This window comes from Brachyhypopomus gauderio, chromosome 21 (genome assembly GCF_052324685.1).
Source record: "Brachyhypopomus gauderio isolate BG-103 chromosome 21, BGAUD_0.2, whole genome shotgun sequence".
In the NCBI taxonomy this organism is placed as follows: Eukaryota; Metazoa; Chordata; class Actinopteri; order Gymnotiformes; family Hypopomidae; genus Brachyhypopomus; species Brachyhypopomus gauderio.
Window position 1 is genome coordinate 7,371,152 of NC_135231.1, and position 19,736 is coordinate 7,390,887.

At 42.9% G+C, this 19,736-nt stretch overlaps 1 protein-coding gene across 2 annotated transcripts; it reads left to right on the top strand.

The window, feature by feature from the left end:
- Positions 1-632: 632 nt before the first annotated feature.
- pfkfb2a (6-phosphofructo-2-kinase/fructose-2,6-biphosphatase 2a) lies at positions 633-18,189 on the top strand. Of its 2 annotated transcripts, XM_076984680.1 has the most exons (16): positions 633-1,004; positions 1,224-1,388; positions 3,794-3,919; positions 4,356-4,452; positions 4,720-4,786; positions 4,994-5,068; positions 6,019-6,075; positions 6,243-6,367; positions 7,363-7,570; positions 8,451-8,597; positions 8,853-8,957; positions 9,088-9,217; positions 9,614-9,676; positions 10,253-10,317; positions 14,698-14,889; positions 15,559-18,189. In XM_076984680.1, exons 2-16 carry the CDS (start codon positions 1,244-1,246, stop codon positions 15,610-15,612), a joined length of 1,656 nt encoding a protein of 551 aa, XP_076840795.1. In that variant the 5' UTR covers positions 633-1,004; positions 1,224-1,243; the 3' UTR covers positions 15,613-18,189. The 2 variants fall into 2 exon arrangements, with proteins under 2 accessions (XP_076840795.1, XP_076840796.1); XM_076984681.1 differs by lacking the exons at positions 633-1,004; positions 1,224-1,388; positions 3,794-3,919; positions 4,356-4,452; positions 4,720-4,786 and adding an exon at positions 5,275-5,354 and having other exon boundaries at positions 5,016-5,068.
- The last annotated feature ends 1,547 nt before the right edge of the window (positions 18,190-19,736 follow it).

Here is a 19,736-nt window from a genome sequence, read left to right on the forward strand (position 1 = left end):
CACATCCTGAGAAACCTCTGTGTTTTCATACAGCTCCTTCGTTGTGTCCAGGAGAGTGTAAGGCCTTATTTAGCAAGTAAATACCGGCCTGCGTTTGCCAAACTGGCATGACAGAGAACAGAGCTCAGCCTGTATTTCTTTTGACTGCTGTTACAACAAACCCCTACTGAGATTACTGAGGTAGGGTGGGATCCACTTGTCTGTTCAAAACTGCATGAAGCATTTAATACAGAACATGAGAGATTACTGCCTTGTTGTGCTTGAATGCTACAGTGTGAGTTAACAGGTTGATAATCTGCGTTACTGTAGGAGCCACCGAGGTTCATCCGTGTTATGAAAACCTTTAGGATATGCAGCTTGATGCACAAGCATGTCGAAGAAATTCTACAAGTTATTGCATTGACTGTTAGATGACAATCTAGTAAAACCTCTAACTACTGGAACGATTGCGATATTTTTGACCGTGCATTATATTTTAAATTATCGAGATGTTTAATTATTTAGTTTCTGAACAGTATCAACAAATAAGAAAGGCAAAGAACATAAACAATTTAATTTGATCACGTAAATGGGTTGTGGGACTGTCCTTGTCTTATCCTGGTGTTATCTTTACGTAGACAAGACAACTTCATCGTTTGAATGAAGTTATACGGTAAGTTGATCGCGCCGCAGTGAGGACCGCAGTGAGGACCGCAGGGTCCCGCCCTCTCGAGTGCTCTCAAAACGCAGCTGCAGATAAGTGGAGGAAAGAGCTTTGAGTGGCAGGGACAACAGCCAATCAACGGAGCCACACTCGAGCGCCGCCGAGTGCAGCCAGCGGCGAGAGGCACTTCCTGAAACAAAAGCGAAGCCGTAGTAAGATCAATAGTAAGATCGCACCACATATTTGATCCTGCCTTGCAGTGACGTTGACGAAGGGAAAGAAGTGCAGTCGGCTCGGTTTGGCGGTTTTGCTACGAGACAACACATGGAATAGTGTTTTAGTTGGTTCAACCTCACGCAAGGTAAGTCGTATAACTGCATACTGAAGGTTGGATTCATCTCCAAGACTGGGAGTGATGTCGCAGATGGATGCTTGCACCGTCGGTCACATACACTAGTCTGTGTGTGTGTGTGTGTGTGTCTCTCTCTCTCTCTCTCTCTCTCTCTCTCTCTCTCTCTCTCTCTCTCTCTCTCTCTCTCTCTCTCTCTCTCTCTCTCTCTCTCTCTCTCTCTCTCTCTAGCCTACCTCTCCCAAGCTGAAATGACCTCGGCGACCGCCCGCTTTGCCCTGGACAGCCCGGGCACCGACACGCCCCTGCGCAGTTCGCCTGCCGGCTCACACACAGCCATGCAGGCCAAGTCAAGCGACAAGAAGACGGAGTCCAGAGCAAACGAGAAACAATGCTGTAAGTGTGTGTATTGCTCAGCAGTGGAATACAAAAGAAACCGTTGGTAGGATACCAATGATGTACACAACAGGAAATGAATAGTCTTTAATATCTCATTGTGAAACAGGTGAATGACAGGACTCTTTGCCAGTGGTGCACCACACAGGTGGTTGCCCATACAAACTGATAACTGATACACCTGGAGTGTCCGTGTCTGTGTCAGTACCCTTATTCGGGTCATTTTGTGTTCATCTGTTTATCCATATTGTGCCTTGTTGCAACTTGTAACTAGGGGTTGCCAGGTAATTTTGAATATTTTGAGAAGGATTATGTGGCATGCACCTTGGGTTGTTACATTGTCATTGAGCTATTATAACTGTTCAAGTTCCTCTCGGATAAAATATGGGATTTTAATCAGGATTGCATGAGCAAACCTGTTCATAACAAAGGGCAGTTCTAATTTGGAATATGGACATTTTCTGTGACAGTGCCAGAAATAGCAGACAGAACTCAGGAGTCTATTAGCAGCTCAGACTGGTAGCTGTGCTATTTATATAGTAAAGCTTTTGATAAGATATCTGTTTATTTTACTAGAAATGAGTTCTGTACCTTTTTCAAATAGTGAACTTGGAATACAGTGGATGGACGTGTTAATAGTACTACAGATAATTGTAAAATGAGATTGGGAACATTGAAATATTAATGTGTCTAATCAGATATGTGTGTGTAGACACTGCCAAAAGATGCTTTGCTCTCCTCTGTGCAGTAGAATAGTAGTGTTCTGTCATTCATTAATTAATTAACGCCCTGCACGTTTTCAAGTTACACGTAGTATTGCAACTTGTCTGTTCATGTTGGTGGGAAATTCGGCTTTTGAGTTTAACCTGTATTAGGAATGTCTGTATGTCATGGGGTGTGATCTGCAGGCTAGATCATGTCTCTGCTGATCTAAGGGTACTGAGGATCAAGGGGTTGGAATAAAGGGCCCTGGGGGATCGAGGAGTTTGAATCAAGGGTCCTGAGGATTGAGGGGTCTGATGGACGATCTCTTCAGCCCTCATGCTCTTTAGTGCTGTATGGTGTCTCCATGTACTAGGCCCACTTTAGTCTCAACAAGTGTCAGGCATCATCAGTGGCACAAAAATGCTGGGGCCCTAGTGCAAGATGCAGGGTGGAAATCCTTCTTTATTTCCCTTTATTTATTCTTTTATTCATGATCCTCTGCTGGAAGGAGCCCCCTTATCTCTTGGCCTCTCTGTCACACCATTAATCATTACCTTGTGGTCCACCACTGATGTACTGTAGAGGTCTGGTCATGTATACCACCCTAAAGGCAGGATAAGACGGGGAAATGTCACCTTTCCCCCTTCTGTGGTTGTTTGGTTGTTTAGATCGAGAAGGTTGAGTTGTATCTTGAGCAGTGGTTTCTAATCTCAGTCCTGTGGGAACCGTGAACTGCACTACATAAATGTTTCTCCTTCTACAACACACCTGCTGTACCTCATCAACTAATTGCCATGTGCTAAATCACCGGTATCAGAACCGTAATCCCAGCAGAGCGGGGACCCTTCTAGTCGAGGTTTGAGAACCGCTGCTTAAAAACGACTCGCCGTAAGGTGATATCTGCATGGCCTCAGGAGGCACTGTGAATCAATAGGACAGCAAGCCTGCACAAAAGAATTCAGAGGCAATTCAGCCTAATGGCAGGAAATGAAGAGTGAGTGTTTGTCCAGAGAACAAGCTTTCAGCTTTTCATTATTCCCCAGCCTTGAATCTCAAACCAATATGTCTGGGTTTGCTCATAATCAGATTTCTGCTGAACAGAAGGCAAACGTGTAGAGTGGTTGCTAGGTAGCTGCAGAACGAAGCACTAACAGAGGGTTTGACATGGAAAAACAAACTGAAGCCTTCAGTTTAGCACCAAGAATGTTTTCACACAAGGTCTCATGTTTCTGACATAAAGCAACGACTTAAGAGAAAGAAAACTTTAACCCTTCAGGGGATAAATGTTTAAATAAATTGGTGGAAGCTTAACAAAAACTCAGATGCAGTAATATCAACCATAGTTTAACAATTTCTAGATTGTCATAGTTGTTTTAGTAACTTATTTCTAAAATGGAGTGCAGCTTACAGGGGCCAGGGTTTCTAAAAATGATTTGTTTGTTTAGTATCAGGTTAGGTTTTTGGATGTGAGAAGAATAGTCTTTTTTTTCAAGACATACCTGAACAAGCACAGTGGCTGCAGGTGTCCTGTTCAGATCCAAATCAAGATTCCTATGTTTCCTGTTTGGGGACGACATCTTACCATGCAGACTGTTTCCACTCTAGAGCGACACATTGAATGTGCCCTTAGACAGCACTGTCACACCAAGTAAATAAAAATGTCTCATTACTATTTGCGTGTGTTTTTGTCTTATCTTTAGCATGGGCATCGCACATGACAAATTCTTCCACTATGATTGTGATGATTGGTCTCCCTGCGAGAGGGAAGACCTACATGTCCAAGAAACTCACACGCTACCTCAACTGGATAGGAGTTCCTACAAAAGGTGAACATGATGTTTGACGCTCTCAGATGTTGGCCACAATTCAGCTCTATCTATAATAATCTAATGAGACAGAATGATCTGTCTAGAGTCTACATCTATAATTATTACATTATGCTTCTTCATCCTGTCACGTAAGAGGGAAAGTCAAAGCAGAGTTATGGCCACTCCACTGTTTCCGCATAAATATGCAAATTGATTTAGGTTCTGTCTGAAAAAAATGCTTTTTACTTGCTAATGTTCAGTGTGTTACACAACTGGTTCATGCTGATCGATGTTTATTATTAGTTCTGTTGCTATATCACCAGTTTATATAGACACTAACTAAAAAATGTTAAAGAAGAGAAGACGGTTGGTGTTCTGGCTCTGCTGGACACCTCAAAATTTACAGACGTTTGTGCAGTTCTGGAAGCTTCTGACAGCTGCCTGTGTTGCGCAGTGTTCAACCTGGGCGAGTATCGGCGTGAGGCCGTGCAGTCGTACAAATCCTACGACTTCTTCCGCCACGACAACGAAGAGGCCATGAGGATCAGGAAGTGAGTAAGTGGGCGGGGCTTCACTGACCCTCCCTGGTGTGAATTTTTCTGTAGTCCAAATTCATCAGATATATCTGAAGCTTTAAACTAACGTTCACTGACAGCTACTTAACTGCACTGATGAGTTTCCTGTACAGTAATGGTTCCACTTCCTTTTCGCGAGTTATTCGTTGTTGACATAAAAACAGACATGCTGCATTGCTGAATACGATAAACACAGCAGTCGTGCGGGTGGAGGTCCTGACCCGCCTGCCTCTCGCCCTTCAGGCACTGTGCATTGGTGGCCTTACAGGACGTCAAGATGTATCTCAACGACGAGGGCGGCCAGATCGCTGTGAGAACCCTTCCTCTTTAAGAACCGCCCGGTCTTCCTCACTGCCATTCGCAAGTGTTACGGCACGGACAAAGCAGTCGGTTATTGTGCTAAGCAGGGCACTGGGTTGTATAATACCTGTTGCATAACCGAACTGTGATTTCGCAATTGTGTTTGTGCCTCTGAGATGGAAGTGAAACGTATCTCGTATCATTTAATCCTCCACAGGTCTTTGATGCCACAAACACAACTCGAGAAAGAAGGGACCTTATCCTCAGCTTTGCTCTGGACAATGCCTACAAGGCGAGTTCCTCGCAGGCACTTAGGTCCTGCTGTGATCTTCAGTGTGTGTTAAGAAGACATGGCGGCGAGAGCTTTGCTCGTACAGCTAAAAGCATGTTTACCGCTGGACTTCAGGAAATCTCAGTTGGCATGCGCAAGGGTTAACATGTTCATGTGAATTAAAGAAATGAATTTTATTTCCTGTATGTTTGTATTGTGGTGTATAGTTTAAGTGGACGTCTAACTCAGCGGGTCTGATAAAACACAGTATGATCTGATCAGACTTACTATGTCTGAGAGAAAAGTGGTAAGCATCAAACCACTAACGTCAAAACACCACTAACAACAACATAGCACTAACACATCAAAACAGCAACAACTAGAAATCACTTGCCTATTAGATACATGAAGTTAAAACGTTTACATTTGTATTGTTTTTATATTGATTTAAAACATTATAGCATGCATTTGTTTGCTGTGGTTTCAGCACCAGCAGTGTGGAATAGTTATATGAATAGTTACATTCATATATAGTTATATGAATAGTAACATTCATATACAGTTATATAAATACATTCATAGTTATATGAAAATATACAGTTGAAAGTGTGAAGTGTAAATTAGGGTAAAACGTCAAATTACTTTGCCACTTTTAAAAGTGTAACCGTACCATTGTAGTGTAACAACACAAAATTGCTCTTTGCTTACATATCGTAATACAAATATATAGGTAAAGTTTAAAGTATCAAGCTGTTATTACATGTTATTTAATTTTTTTTGTACATTGTACACACTACACTGTGTGTTTGTGTGTGTGTGTGTGTGTGTGTGTGTGTGTGTGTGTGTGTGTGTACTAAGCTGGTGTTTTTGTGTGCGTGTGGCTCACTATAGTAAGTCTCTGCAACATTGGAGAAATTATCATATTTAAGAGCAGTTGTTCATCATTTTAAATCTTTGCTTGCCTCTTTCAGGTATTTTTCGTTGAGTCGATTTGCGACGATCCGGACGTCATCGCTGAAAACATTAAGGTAGGTTGTTGCTGACAGCAGCCTTTTGATTGCACCAATCATATCATATTTTTACCCCATTAACTAGGGGTTTAATCAGAACTGCATCTGCATTGAAGGTGCTGCAGATCATCCAATGTTTCATGTTCTACCTCAGTTAGAGACGCGTGTCTTAACCGTTCTGCTAGGACGTGAAGGTGTCCAGTCCCGACTACCCCGAGAGAGACCGTGAGAGTGTGATGGAGGACTTCTTGAAGAGGATTGAGTGTTACAAGGTCACGTATCAGCCTTTAGATCCAGATAAGCACGACAGGTAAACAGGTGTTAAACTAAACTACATCTTAGATATGTAGACACAGTTTACATTATAATGCAATTTGGATCAAAGCAGTTTTTGTGAGAGCAGCGGGTGTGATATTAACTGTATGAGTCATACTATAATAGTTGTTGTTGTAGTAAAATAAGCCTACCAGCAGGTGGAGACAAAGATCGCACATCTTTCCACATGTATCATACGTGTATCCACGTGTCTGAGTCTATTTTTTATTTATTTACTTTTTTTTGTTTTTTGAAACGTGACCACATTTCATGCCACTGTTTTTGGGTGTTTTACAGGTACCATAAACGTAGTGATAGTCTGCTTTCATTTTTGAGAGCTCTGCTGATTCCAGAGACACGATGCCCTTGATAAGCCAAGCTGTAAAATTGTTTCCACATAACAGTGAGGAGTTTCAGGATAACAATTCCTTCCATTCTTCTGTCTTTTTTTGGAAAGGGGAGGATCGTTTTCCCCACGTCATAATTCTTCTTGCAAGCTGACTGGATATTTAAGGATTGGTTGTCTGCAGCATTAAACTGGGAGTTTAAGGAGGGAAAATTTATTTTCACAGACCAGACACTGTTCTTCTGAGTTGAGAACACTTATGGCTATTTTAAACACATATGGCAACCCAAAGTAATAAATCTTTGTATATCAGGCTCCTCTGATCAGATCGAGAGACGAGTTTTATTTCAAGATGTTAAACCATCAAAAAAAATCCACGTTATTTGCTTATTTTATTGTGCAAACGGAGCCATATTTGAGGCACACAAAATCTCAGGAACTGCGACCTGAATGTATGTGATATAACAGGTTTCTATTCCAGGTTTGCACAGCACATGCTTTTCTCTCACTGGACAAAGAATGGAATATAATAAGACGTTTCTGATAATAAGATATATAATATAATAAGACGTTTCTGATGTTGGGTTGTACCCATGCCATTTGAACTGGATGTGTGTGATGCATGTTTCTCTTCCTGGGTCCAGAGACCGCTCCTTTATCCAGGTCATCAACGTGGGCCAGCGCTTCCTGGTCAACCGCGTGCAGGACTACATCCAGAGCAAGATCGTCTACTACCTCATGAACATCCACGTGCACAAGCACTCCATCTACCTGTGTCGCCATGGCGAGAGCGAGCACAACGTGGAGGGCCTGATCGGCGGCGACTCGGGTCTGTCTGTGCACGGCAAAGAGGTTAGTACACACACAAAACACACACACACACACACACACACACACACACACACACACACATAAATACAGACCCACATACACACAAACACAAATTCAAACACACACACCTTTCGAAGGTTTTGCATGATAATGTACCTTGATCTCATTTAGAAATTGCAACTTCTGACTGTAAAATGTAATTTGTTCATGTTCATATAACATGGAACACAGAAAAGCTGTTTTGTTATTTTCCAGTGTAGATTCTAACAGCAGCAAAGTAGTGAGGCGATCGGTAAAGGGTTAGGGTTAGGGTTAAGGTTAGGGTTAGGGTTAAGGTTAGGGTTAGGGTTAGCGAGTGAAATCACCCCAGAGGCGGGATCAGCTGAGGTGGGGGTCCCTCACAGTCCAATAGACATCAGCTAAACCCGTATAACCCGTATAAAAAAAGAAACTAAATTAATGTGCTGGTTCTGTGTGCCAATTACACTACAAAACAGAAACTGCTGGATATTTGTATTCAAGCCTCTTGTAATCAGACATATATGAACCTTATGAACCTATGAACATAGGTAGAGACACATTATAGAATTGTTGTACATTGCCGTCAGAGGTTATATTAACCAGCATAAAGTATTGGTGTCAACACCAGGATCCCAGCTTGTAATATCTACCACCTTTGATCCACTGCAGCACCACTTGTGTTTCACAGCTTTGGCCTAACCGCAGGGTTTTAACCACACCACTAAACGAGGGCGCTGATCCTAGATATGGTGTCTGAGTGGAGTCAGAGCCGAGCTGCCGTGTCTGGGCTGCACCAGAGCACCACTGGTGTGTGGAGGCTTTGCGTGGGCACGGACGCGTGTGCGCTCACAATCCCCTACGCTGTGCCGTGTCTGCGCAGTTTGCCCGAGCTCTCCGCGACTTCGTGAAGGACCGGCGGATGGTGGACCTGAAGGTGTGGACCAGCCAGCTGAAACGCAGCATCCAGACGGCCGAGGCGCTGGGCGTGGCCTACGAACAGTGGAAGATCCTCAATGAGATCGACGCCGTGAGTACTGGCAGGCTCCGCCCCCTAGGCCCCTCCCCCCCAGTTTCACTGCACAGCTGCACCTCTCATCAGGGTTTTACTGAGCAGGAAGGTTCTAGAAGAACGGGTGCTGTGTGGGATGTAAATGGGGTGTTTTTGGTTAAGTGTGTCACAACTGGAAAGTGGGAGAAAGAAAACATTAAATTAAATTCTATTCTTACATGCAAAAATTATTTGTGTGTGTGTGTGTGTGTGTGTGTGTGTGTGTGTTGTAAGGGAGTCTGTGAGGAGATGTCTTATGACAAGATCAAAAAGGATTATCCTGATGAATATGCTTCGAGAGATCAGGACAAGTACCATTACCGCTACCCAGGGGGTGAAGTACGCATCACACACACACACACACACACACACACACACACACACACACACACACACACACACATCCATAGCCTTTCAAAGGTTTCTGTGTGAGACGTACCTGTGGTTTATCCCACATGGCTTGCTGTAGTCGTACCAGGACTTAGTGCAGCGTTTGGAGCCCGTCATCATGGAGCTGGAGAGGCAGGGCAACGTGCTGGTCATCTGCCACCAGGCCGTCATGAGATGCCTCCTCGCCTACTTCCTGGACAAGAGTGCCGGTCGGCTTCCCCTTACCTCTGATCTCACTCGCTTTTCTGTCCTTTTTTCTACTTTTCTCTCCTCTGTCTTTCTCTCTCTCTCTCTCTCTCTCACACACACACACACACACACACACATAGCTACACAAATATTTGGTGAATATTTGGACACATGTACAACACATAGTGTTCAAATAACACAAGACATATTTGATGAAACAGAAAACGTGCGCACAAACTCTGTGTCTGAGCGCTCTTCATCTCTCCTGATGGTGTGACGCATGCTGGGCAGGAACGCTGTGCTTATCTGCCCCCTGGGATCTGCCCCCTGGGATCTGCTTTCTGGGATCGGCCCCCTGGGATCTGCCTCCTCCCAGGCTCCTGTATGTAACCCAGCTCTTTTCTGTTCTGCCCCAGATGACCTGCCTTACCTGAAGTGCCCTCTCCATGTGGTGCTGAAGCTCACCCCTGTGGCTTACGGTAGGTGCTGTGCGCTTTGACCGCCGCCTCCCTGCTTTCCCGGTCCAGTACGCTGCTGTCACAGCTGAAACTCCAGCCCGGACTCAGGAGACCATGTTTACTGCGGCCTTGTAGCGTTGTGTTTACTAACCACAGGAATGTCCGTCATGGTAAGAGTTGAGTGGTGTCCAGTACCTTTGGGTTGTCCTGGAATCAGACCCTTGAGGTGGAGAACCATCAGCAGTGGTCGTGGGAGGCTGTGGAAACATGGAAACGGACTATTGGGCAAAACCACACACAGTGCCAACAAGATGTGGTCTCTGTGTGAATGAAGCCCTAGCCCTAGTGTACTGTCTAGAAACATCCCTGCTGATCTGAGAACTGATGTTGTCAAGCCGCTCGAGAAAAAAAGAACACTTAACACCCCTGCGATTGTCAACAACTGAACTGGCAATAATGTGTAGATAATGTGTAGACGTGGTTCAAAAACCACACAACTAATACAATCACACCACTGCTCGTCCTGAACACGACTGTGTGCTTGTTCAATTCTAAGAATTCAAGAATATAGGCTTTATTAACCCAGTGCCTTTGCAGGTTGTAAAGTGGACATGTTTGACCTGAAGGTGGCGGCTGTGAACACACACAGGAACAGACCACTCGTAAGAATGTCATTCCTTTGTCATCAAGTTCTGTTCTTTCTGTTTTATAGTTGCTGTAGTTGCAGATAAAAACAACACTCATGCTATATGTCATGCTATAATTTATCATTCCATTATGAATTATACAATTAAGTGCTGAATCCAGGTGGGAAAATAAAATGTACACTTGCTGCTTTTATGTGAATGTAATTAGGAAACAGGATGCTAATGACATGCATTTGGCTGGTTAATCCCTAAGAAACACATAGGAAATGAATTCCAATGACTTTCATGAAGAGTTGATGGTGTGAAGATGGAGGATTGATGGTGTGAAGATGGAGAGTTGATGGTGTGAAGATGGAGGATTGATGGTGTGAAGATGGAGAGTTGATGGTGTGAAGATGGAGGATTGATGGTGTGAAGATGGAGAGTTGATGGTGTGAAGATGGAGAGTTGATGGTGTGAAGATGGAGGATTGATGGTGTGAAGATGGAGAGTTGATGGTGTGGTGAAGTAGGATGGATGATATGAAGATGGAGGGTTGATGGTGTGATAATGGAGGTTTGATGGTGTAAAGATGGAGGATTGATGGTGTGAAGATGGTGGGTTGATGGTGTGATGAAGATGGAGGGTTGATGGTGTGATGAAGATGGAGGGTTGATGGTGTGATGATGGAGGGTTGATGGTGTGAAGATGGAGAGCTGATGGTGTGATGATGGAGGGTTGATGGTGTGAAGATGGAGAGTTGATGGTGTGGTGAAGTAGGATGGATGATATGAAGATGGAGGTTTGATGGTGTAAAGATGGAGGATTGATGGTGTGAAGATGGAGGGTTGATGGTGTAAAGATGGAGGGTTGATGGTGTGATGAAGATGGAGAGTTGATGGTGTGAAGATGGTGGGTTGATGGTGTGATGATGGAGGGTTGATGGTGTGAAGATGGAGAGTTGATGGTGTGGTGAAGTAGGATGGATGATATGAAGATGGAGGGTTGATGGTGTAACGATGGAGGGTTGATGGAGGGTTGATGGTGTGAAGATGGAGGGTTGATGGTGTGAAGATGGAGGGTTGATGGTGTGAAGATGGTGGGTTGATGGTGTGATGATGGAGGGTTGATGGTGTGATGATGGAGGGTTGATGGTGTAACGATGGAGGGTTGATGGAGGGTTGATGGTGTGAAGATGGAGGGTTGATGGTGTGAAGATGGAGGGTTGATGGTGTGAAGATGGAGGGTTGATGGTGTGAAGATGGTGGGTTGATGGTGTGATGATGGAGGGTTGATGGTGTGAAGATGGTGGGTTGATGGTGTGATGATGGAGGATTGATGGTGTGATGATGGAGGGTTGATGGTGTAAAGACGGAGGGTTGGTGGTGTGATGATGACATAATTATTATGCAGGGTTTATGGTGGGGTGATGGAGATTTGACGTCTTGTTTTGCAGTCACCTGAGCACTCTAAAGTCAATGATCCTCTTTATAATTGACAGTTATGTTGACTGTCTGTCTGACAGTCAAAATCTCGGCTGAGTCGGATTTTGTCCTCCGCATTGAACCCATACATGTAGTGAGAACACACACTAGTGAACTGTGAGTACACACATGCCAAGAGCGGTGGGAAACCCAAGCATGCAATTGGGGTTAAGTGCCTTGCTTAACCAACTCCCTGACCACTAGACCATGGGTGCCCCAACTCATCACATTACTGTAAATCTAATAAGATTCACCTAATTCTGGGAACTGGTAAACACTGCATGGTGTTTCAATTGCCTTATATACATTTATTCATTAAGAAAAAGGATAGAAATTGTTTATGGAAAGACCAATGTTTGTATCTTTGGATGTTTTCATGTGTTTGTGCCAGATCATTCACATGTGACCATCTGGTGTTCGTGATGCCACTCCCAGCCATGTTTATAACAAATTTACGAATCACATAAAGAGATGTACTGGACAGGATTAATGAATAATGCATTTAAAAAACCACAGGGAGAGGGGAGGAGTTTTGTTCACTGTTGACTGCGGTAGATATATGTCTTTTAATGATTCATTATGCTAAATGCTCACTATTCAGCTACATCCGAGACTTCTGTATGTGGTTGGACTTTGGTTTCCAACGTGGTTGAGTTTAGTTTATCTGTAATTGTTTGTTTGACTGTTTTGAAGTGCATGTATGTACCAGTGAGCACGACGGGGGTAAATATTACTGTTAGAAATTCGGCAATAATAAAGATGAAGATATAATAGAATAGATTATAGAATAATGAAGATAGTATATTCCTTTGCGAAATGTGGAGAAACTTCATGTGTTTTTTCTAAGCCAGAACGAGTGGTAGCCTAATACCAGGTAGTCAGTCCAACACCATCCTGTGATCCTAAGAATAAAAAAGAGACAGGAAGAGGACAGGACATTAAGAGGACAGGACAGGAAGAGACAAGGGAGGTGGGGTGGAGAAAGGTGGAGGCGGTCTCAGTTCAGAACATGTTATCACCTCCTGACCTTGGTGTTGCTTTCACAGAGGACCAAGTCTAAGCAAATGAGACAATGAGATAATATGAGACTCAATCATAAACAATCACTACATGAAACAAATAGAATAGGGGCATATGAATTCCTTCACTGTTAAAGTGGCTTGTTTTTACCATTTTGTGTTTGTGTGTGTGTGTTAAGGCATGAGTGGTAGAGATGACCACAGTGACTGTTGGTGGATGTATGTAGGAATATGTTTTTATAAAGAAGTGTGTGTGTGTGTGTGTGTGTGTGTGTGTGTGTGTGTGTGTGTGTGTGTGTGTGTGTGTGTGTGTGTGTGTGTGTGTGTGTGTGTGTGTGTGTGTGTGTGTGTGATAAAGCACGAGTGGTAAAAATGACCACAGTGACTGTTAGAGGATATAAGTGGGTATGTGTATATGTGTTTTATGAATAGGACTGTGTGTGTGTGTGTGTGTGTGTGTGGGTGGGGGAGGGGCACATGTATGCATGTAGTAAAATGTAGTAAGGCATGAGTGGTAGAGAAGAGTAAAATATGACCACAGTGACTGTTGGTGGATATATGCAGGAATATGTTTTTATAAGTAGGGGTGTGTGTGTATATATATATATGTGCTGATTTGTGTGTGAGGTTAGGTGCCACAGAGGGGGCAGAAGAGCACAGTGAGCCTTACACAGACACCACAGCCCTACGCTCACAGGAAACCACACACACTCAGCTGTTGCTGCAGCTGTATTTCTCACTGTCCCGCAATGTCGCGGACCAGGAGACCCGTCCTTCCAGATCACTGCTCGGTGAAGTTCAGAATGTGTCTGCCCCCACATAAACGCGGCCATCCTCGAGACCCAGTGATTTCACATGGTTCAGATAACGAATTGTTGTTCTGACAATTCGGTGTCTGAGACAAAGTTCTGACGTCTGTGTCTCCGAGAAGTCATTCAACACCAACACAATGTGACAGATTATTTTCGCTACGTCTTAATACTGATTGTGCTGTAGTGTTCAGGGTCACCCCCCCCTCCTCTGCTCACACCCTCCAACTGTCATACAGTTGTAATGCTGTTTCTTTCGAGATTCACTGAATCTATTTGTGCTTTGCAATATATATCACACCAGAGCCAATTGATCCAATGAAGATAATCGAGTAGAAAGAGAACCCAGTATTTTAGAAACTGAGGTAACAGAACTTGGTCTTCCACCTCAGGATGTTTTGCTTATTAGGTCACTGTCTAGCAATCAGGAAGCAACATTTCAAGGACATGTTGTAGTTCAAGATTAGCGGTGGAATGAGACATGGATACTGTCTCCTTTACTATATGCCAAGGTGATAAGGAAAAATGTGGGTACGATGTTGCTACGATTTGTGTGAAGATTGTGTGGATTAGTTCTGGGGCATTCACGTATGGTCAGCCTAAACAAGGTCTGTAAAAGGCATCAGTCTAGCTGCTATGATGAATAAATATTTGTGTAATTAACAATTGAGGAACATTTTGGTTTAAATCACATATTAATATTCGCTTTCATCAGTATACAAACGTTACACACTGTCTTTCCTCTCCCCATAAGCAGATAGGAGTTGCCCACATTGCTCATACTACCTGTTATGTCATATCCTCTCCACTGAATAATATTTTTCTATGACAGCTAGATTTCTGTTGTGCTACTATATCTGGTCTATGTAATGGTAGTATTACACATTTCCCTCCGGTTTTACAGCAGCAATATTGACTTGCTGTTCTTCATAAAGTGAGCTGGCCAGCCGTCTCCACCCATTTCTCCACCCTCCAGAATATATTTTTACTGGCCCATATGTGCTCTTGACCTCATGTCTGGGAACATCTGTCAAATGTTCCTTGTGTTTGAAGCATCGCTGTTGCTTTAACCCCTTCACCCCACCCTCCCCTCACTGTTACCAGAGCAACCCCAGGCAGCATGTCGCCCCTGCTCTGCTCCGGAGGAACAGCTTCACGCCGTTGTCCAGTCAGGACCAAGTCAAGAGGCCCCGCCTGTTCAGTGTGGGCAGCCCCCCCCGGATACCCCTGCCCCCCTCGCTGGCATCCACACGGGTGCCAGAGACCCAGGAACAGGAGGAGCTCACCGGGGACCAAGTTAGTTTTCTGGCCTGTTATTTTGAGTGTGTTTAGTACATCAAAGAGCTAAAAGGTATCAGGGCGCAAATCCTCACAAATGTACATGTATTCATTTTATGGGAGATTCCATAAAAATTGATTTTCCACATAAACCCCCAAAACTACAGCAGCCAAAGCATTGTACATGGATTAACAGCACCAGCTCTTATTAGCTAATCTGGTTCAGATTTCTACTTCTACGCTGCTTTGGGAGTGTCACGGTGATGCATTATAACCTGCAGTACCTACTGTGCCACGTTAATCTACAGGGACTTTTAATCCGCATGTGCTTACTCCACAGATACTTTAATACACTAAAATCCCTTAGTGTCTGATCTCATAGAGAAATATCTGTTACCCAAAACAATGTCTAGGAAGACAAAGGGCTATAAAATCACCATGCTATTAGAGTCTGTTACCATCACAACAAAACACTCAATAAGACACCTCTATGTATTATACTGGAGCACCTTTTTCTATAAAATGCACAATTCTGTGGTGTTTTTCCATTCTGTGGTGTTTTTCCCATTGATTTCCCACTTCTCATGGGGTTGCTTAATTACACACAGTATGCCTGTGATTATGTAGTCGTGCTGATCTGAACATGACCGACTCGTGTAGTAAATAACACTCAGTGCTTTTCCACAGGAGGAGCTCAACTGCTTCAGTCCAGGAGACTCAGACGATGGCGTCATGAAATGAGGAGATAACCACGTAAAGCTCCACCTGAATGACTGGTGTTGCGACACGCATGGCAGTTTCACACCTTAACCCTGTTTGTAGTCTAGCCCTGAAACAAGCCAAAACTGCATCTGATTCGCACTCTCCTGCTTGAGTGATTACCCACCCTGTAACTGTGGCGGGCCTGATCTGGACTCTTGTTTGATGACACTAGTTGACCCCAGTCGTAAACAGAAATGTTAGTGTCCATTATCCAGTAATGAAACAGGTGGTGGATTAGAGAGGCAGTCTGTCCTTTAATGACAGACACTTATATAGCCTTTAAAGTCATTTACCCTTTGTGTGGCTTGAATAAATTTGCTGGAGATTAATTTGATTTGCAGCCAATTTTTAGGTCTTTAAACCAAAATGTTATTTTCAATGGGCAAATGTCATGATTCACTTCCCCCTCCCAGTCATCTGACCACTGTGAAATCTAGTCTGTTCTTAAATCCAGTAATGTGTTCGGTGATGCCAGACTGGTTAACCACCTGTAGACCTAGTAAATGACACTCTAGTATTTGATGTAACAGGCTTCATCTTGCAGAATTATTTTGTTTTTGTGTATTCCATTTTGTTCTTGCCCAGTTGTTCTTCCTAATGTAATTATACCCGGGAAATGGGTACCAACCAGGAAGGACGATACACACATAGCCATTCACCAAATCTTTTAAACTGTGCCTCATGCAGTTTCAGTGGGCGGAGTAACACGTTGAGGCTAGCACCATCTACCGGCTTCTGATACATGAGCTCATCGACACAGCTGATTGGTCCGTGTCTCTGTAATTAAGCATGCCACTCCTCTCTCTGAGATCACGGCCAATCGGGGATCAAGCAGTCTCCCCGTAACAGGGATGAGTGCTCTTGTGCTGCACGTCTCAGGAGCCCTTGAACAGCAACCAGCTTCCTGTCCTCGTGTTCTGTCCTCGTAACCTCGTCCACAAGCCGCATAACCCGATGAAGCTCCGGGTAGAAGATTCTGCTGCTGTGAAACGAATGTGAATGCCCTCTGCTATGCTGATGCATAACCACACAATGTGATGAACTGAATGCCTTTGTGATGTTTTCACACTTCAGGAAACTCACCTCTCTTGCGTAGTTGCTACCAGACTCAGTATCTTTTTGTGAAACAGAGACCAGTTGCACCCTATGGGAATGGATTCCCTCAGTCTCCATGCCAACCATTTTTTCCACTGCAGGTATAGTCATATGTTTCTATGGTTACAGTCTCCCGTCATAATCCTTTTTTTTTCATTATACTTTTTTTCATAGCAACTACAATGTCAGTGTCTCAGAAAATGTTGTGTTCCCCTGTCTGAGTCATTATTTATGTGTCTTTTTCAAACCTGATTGTGATTTGACAGCTAAACCAATCAAACGCTGCTTACTGCCAACTGAACATAATTAGGATAGAGCAACAGGACTTGGAACGGAAATGCTTGTTTTAGTGTCGTACTGTTCCAGGAATCTTCTGGAAGCCTCAGATTATCTCATGAAGGATTCAGATTACTGGTTTCACAAGCAGAACTGAAAATAACACTCTCAAAAATGCTTATCAGTGTTTCAAAGTGGAAGCAAAAACAATAACAAATACGTACAAGCCACTTCACTAGAAGAGCAAAGGAAAACATACACAAACTGCACAAACACAGTAAAAACAACATACATACTTAAACATCCTTTTAAGCAGGTTTTTTGTTGTCGTAACTGAACTCTAAATCTTCATTCTTGACTTGTTTATCACATTATTATCAATGTTTATCGCTGTATCACTGCAGTGAATATTTATTGCTGCATTCCCCATCTCCTGCCCTGGAGGGTTGTAGCGCCAAACACTCTAGAAGTTTCTGTGCTGTAAAGTACCGGAGGAGAACTCTGGACTATCGTGCAGCTGTGCAGCAGGATATATGGACTACTGGCTTAGCAAATTTTATGAAATTATCTGATTGTTGTATAAAAAAAATGATATATTGTAATGTTTGAGGCCCATTTGTCAGCACGTGACTGGCCTACAGGACTTTATTAATGCACTTGTTCAGAAGAAACTATATGCTGTAACAGCAGAGAGGAATGAGGTTAAATGTTCTCAGTGGGGAGCAAATCACTGTGCCTTTGTGAATCATTTTCTAGCCCGTTAATGTAAATGCCTTGTTGTTACAGCTGCCCTAGTGTAGGCTGGAACAAAGCAATGGGTTTTGAATCCAATGGTAATATATGTCATGGTTTGAGGTCACTTCTTTGTTTGTATGTTTGGGGGGGTTTGTTGTTGTTTTTACCTGTGTGCAGCTTGTCGGAGTACTCCATTTGGGTGTTAGTGGTGTGTGGTCAGGTTTTGAGATTGCTGTTGTCATATTTATTATGCCTTGTTATTTCTTGTTGAATATCATTTTCAAAGACACTTGAAGAGTGCCTCTTCACCTATATTTGGGAGAAAAAAAAACCTTGTATTGTAAAGATTGTATATTTGCTCCCTAATCTTTAAAATCACTAAGTAAAATGCTGTTTAGTCTCTTGAGCCAATTAAACACATGATTGAGTGATTAAATGCTTATATTATCATCATGGTTGCCAGTGATCCTTTGTGTTAATACATGTATTGTGCAAATACCTGGTTAATGCATAGAACATTTAGCATTCGCGTTTGCCCTTCTTCTCTTATACACTCTTAACCTATGACCTTTGATGTATGACCTTTGGTCACATATCTAACCACTGTACCACAACAGTAAGTAAAACAGAGTACAATGTCAAAGTCATGAGATATATCCTCACAGGCCACACATCCTGTCATGCTGATAGAAATAACAGCACTGGATAACAGCACCTGTACACTGCGATGATAACTCTAACACATGAGTGGATCGAGAGGTGCCCAGGCTAACATGGAGGTAACGTGGGTGGAACCCCCATGTTTCATGCTGGGGGAAAAGGTCAGGAAAATGTGTGCCTGCAATTCCTTTATGAAGCTCAAGAAGCAACTAGTTCCTGTGGACCCAAGAGCCTTGAAACCTTGGAGGATGTTTTCTGAAGGTGGACATGAATCCACTCACTCATTCTTAATTCATGGTGCCAGTTCAACCACACAGATATTTGTCACATGGCTGCTGTGTGTTTTCCTGTGTGGGCGCAGACCTGAACAATAGGATTTTACCCAGAGTACAATGAATACAACAGGCAAACAGGGTAAACACCTCAAATTTATTATTTATGGTTTCATTTCCTTAAGGACCACACCAGCATGTGGGCATATATAACTCAGACCAGACTGTTGTGAAGGATGGGTGGAGCCTGATGATCTTTCCCAGAAACAGCATCATTATGACAAACTTGCTTTAGATCCAGAATGGTCTTGGCAATAATCATGGTCGGCCGCATTAATATAAAAAGGTCAAAACTCAAAAATATATATTTATATAGGTTTTAAATGTGATTTTAGTTTTTTTTTTTTTTTATTTAATGCTAGTTTGCCAGGGAATATGTATCTATAAATAATATGTATCTATAAACAATATTGTAAAGACGTTCAACTTAGTTTTTGTAAAAACTTTAGGTTCCATCTTTGATGACCGTAGTCCATTTAGCTGAGAAAATGTCTAGTGCATTTATTGTGAGTCTTATTCTCCACGTCAAAGAATTCAAAGTATTGAAGTCACAGTATCCTACTATAAAGTATTGAAGTCACAGTATCCTACTATAAAGTACTGAAGTAACAGTATCCTACTATAAAGTCCAAGAATTATGTAATTCAAAATATGAAGTTAGTATGGTTCAAATGCTCTTCATCACATATAGAACAAATTACACTATCTGGTCTGTAAATGATACTTATATTGTTCTGTCTTAAAAATACAACCATATATTAATTTATCCAATATTAATAATTGTTTTATGGCTAACAAATCAATCTTCAGTATTTGTATTTGTGTCTTTTATGCCTATAAGCCTGTATAAAGTCTGTACATGGTCTTCCTCGCCAGTGGATGTGTCAAAGCCTTGAATGGATGTGCCAATGCCGCCAGAAGATGCAACAATGCCGAGTCCTACCTGAGACCCAATATCCACATTGGAGGGACTGTGATTGCTCAGCCTAGAAATAGAACTATACT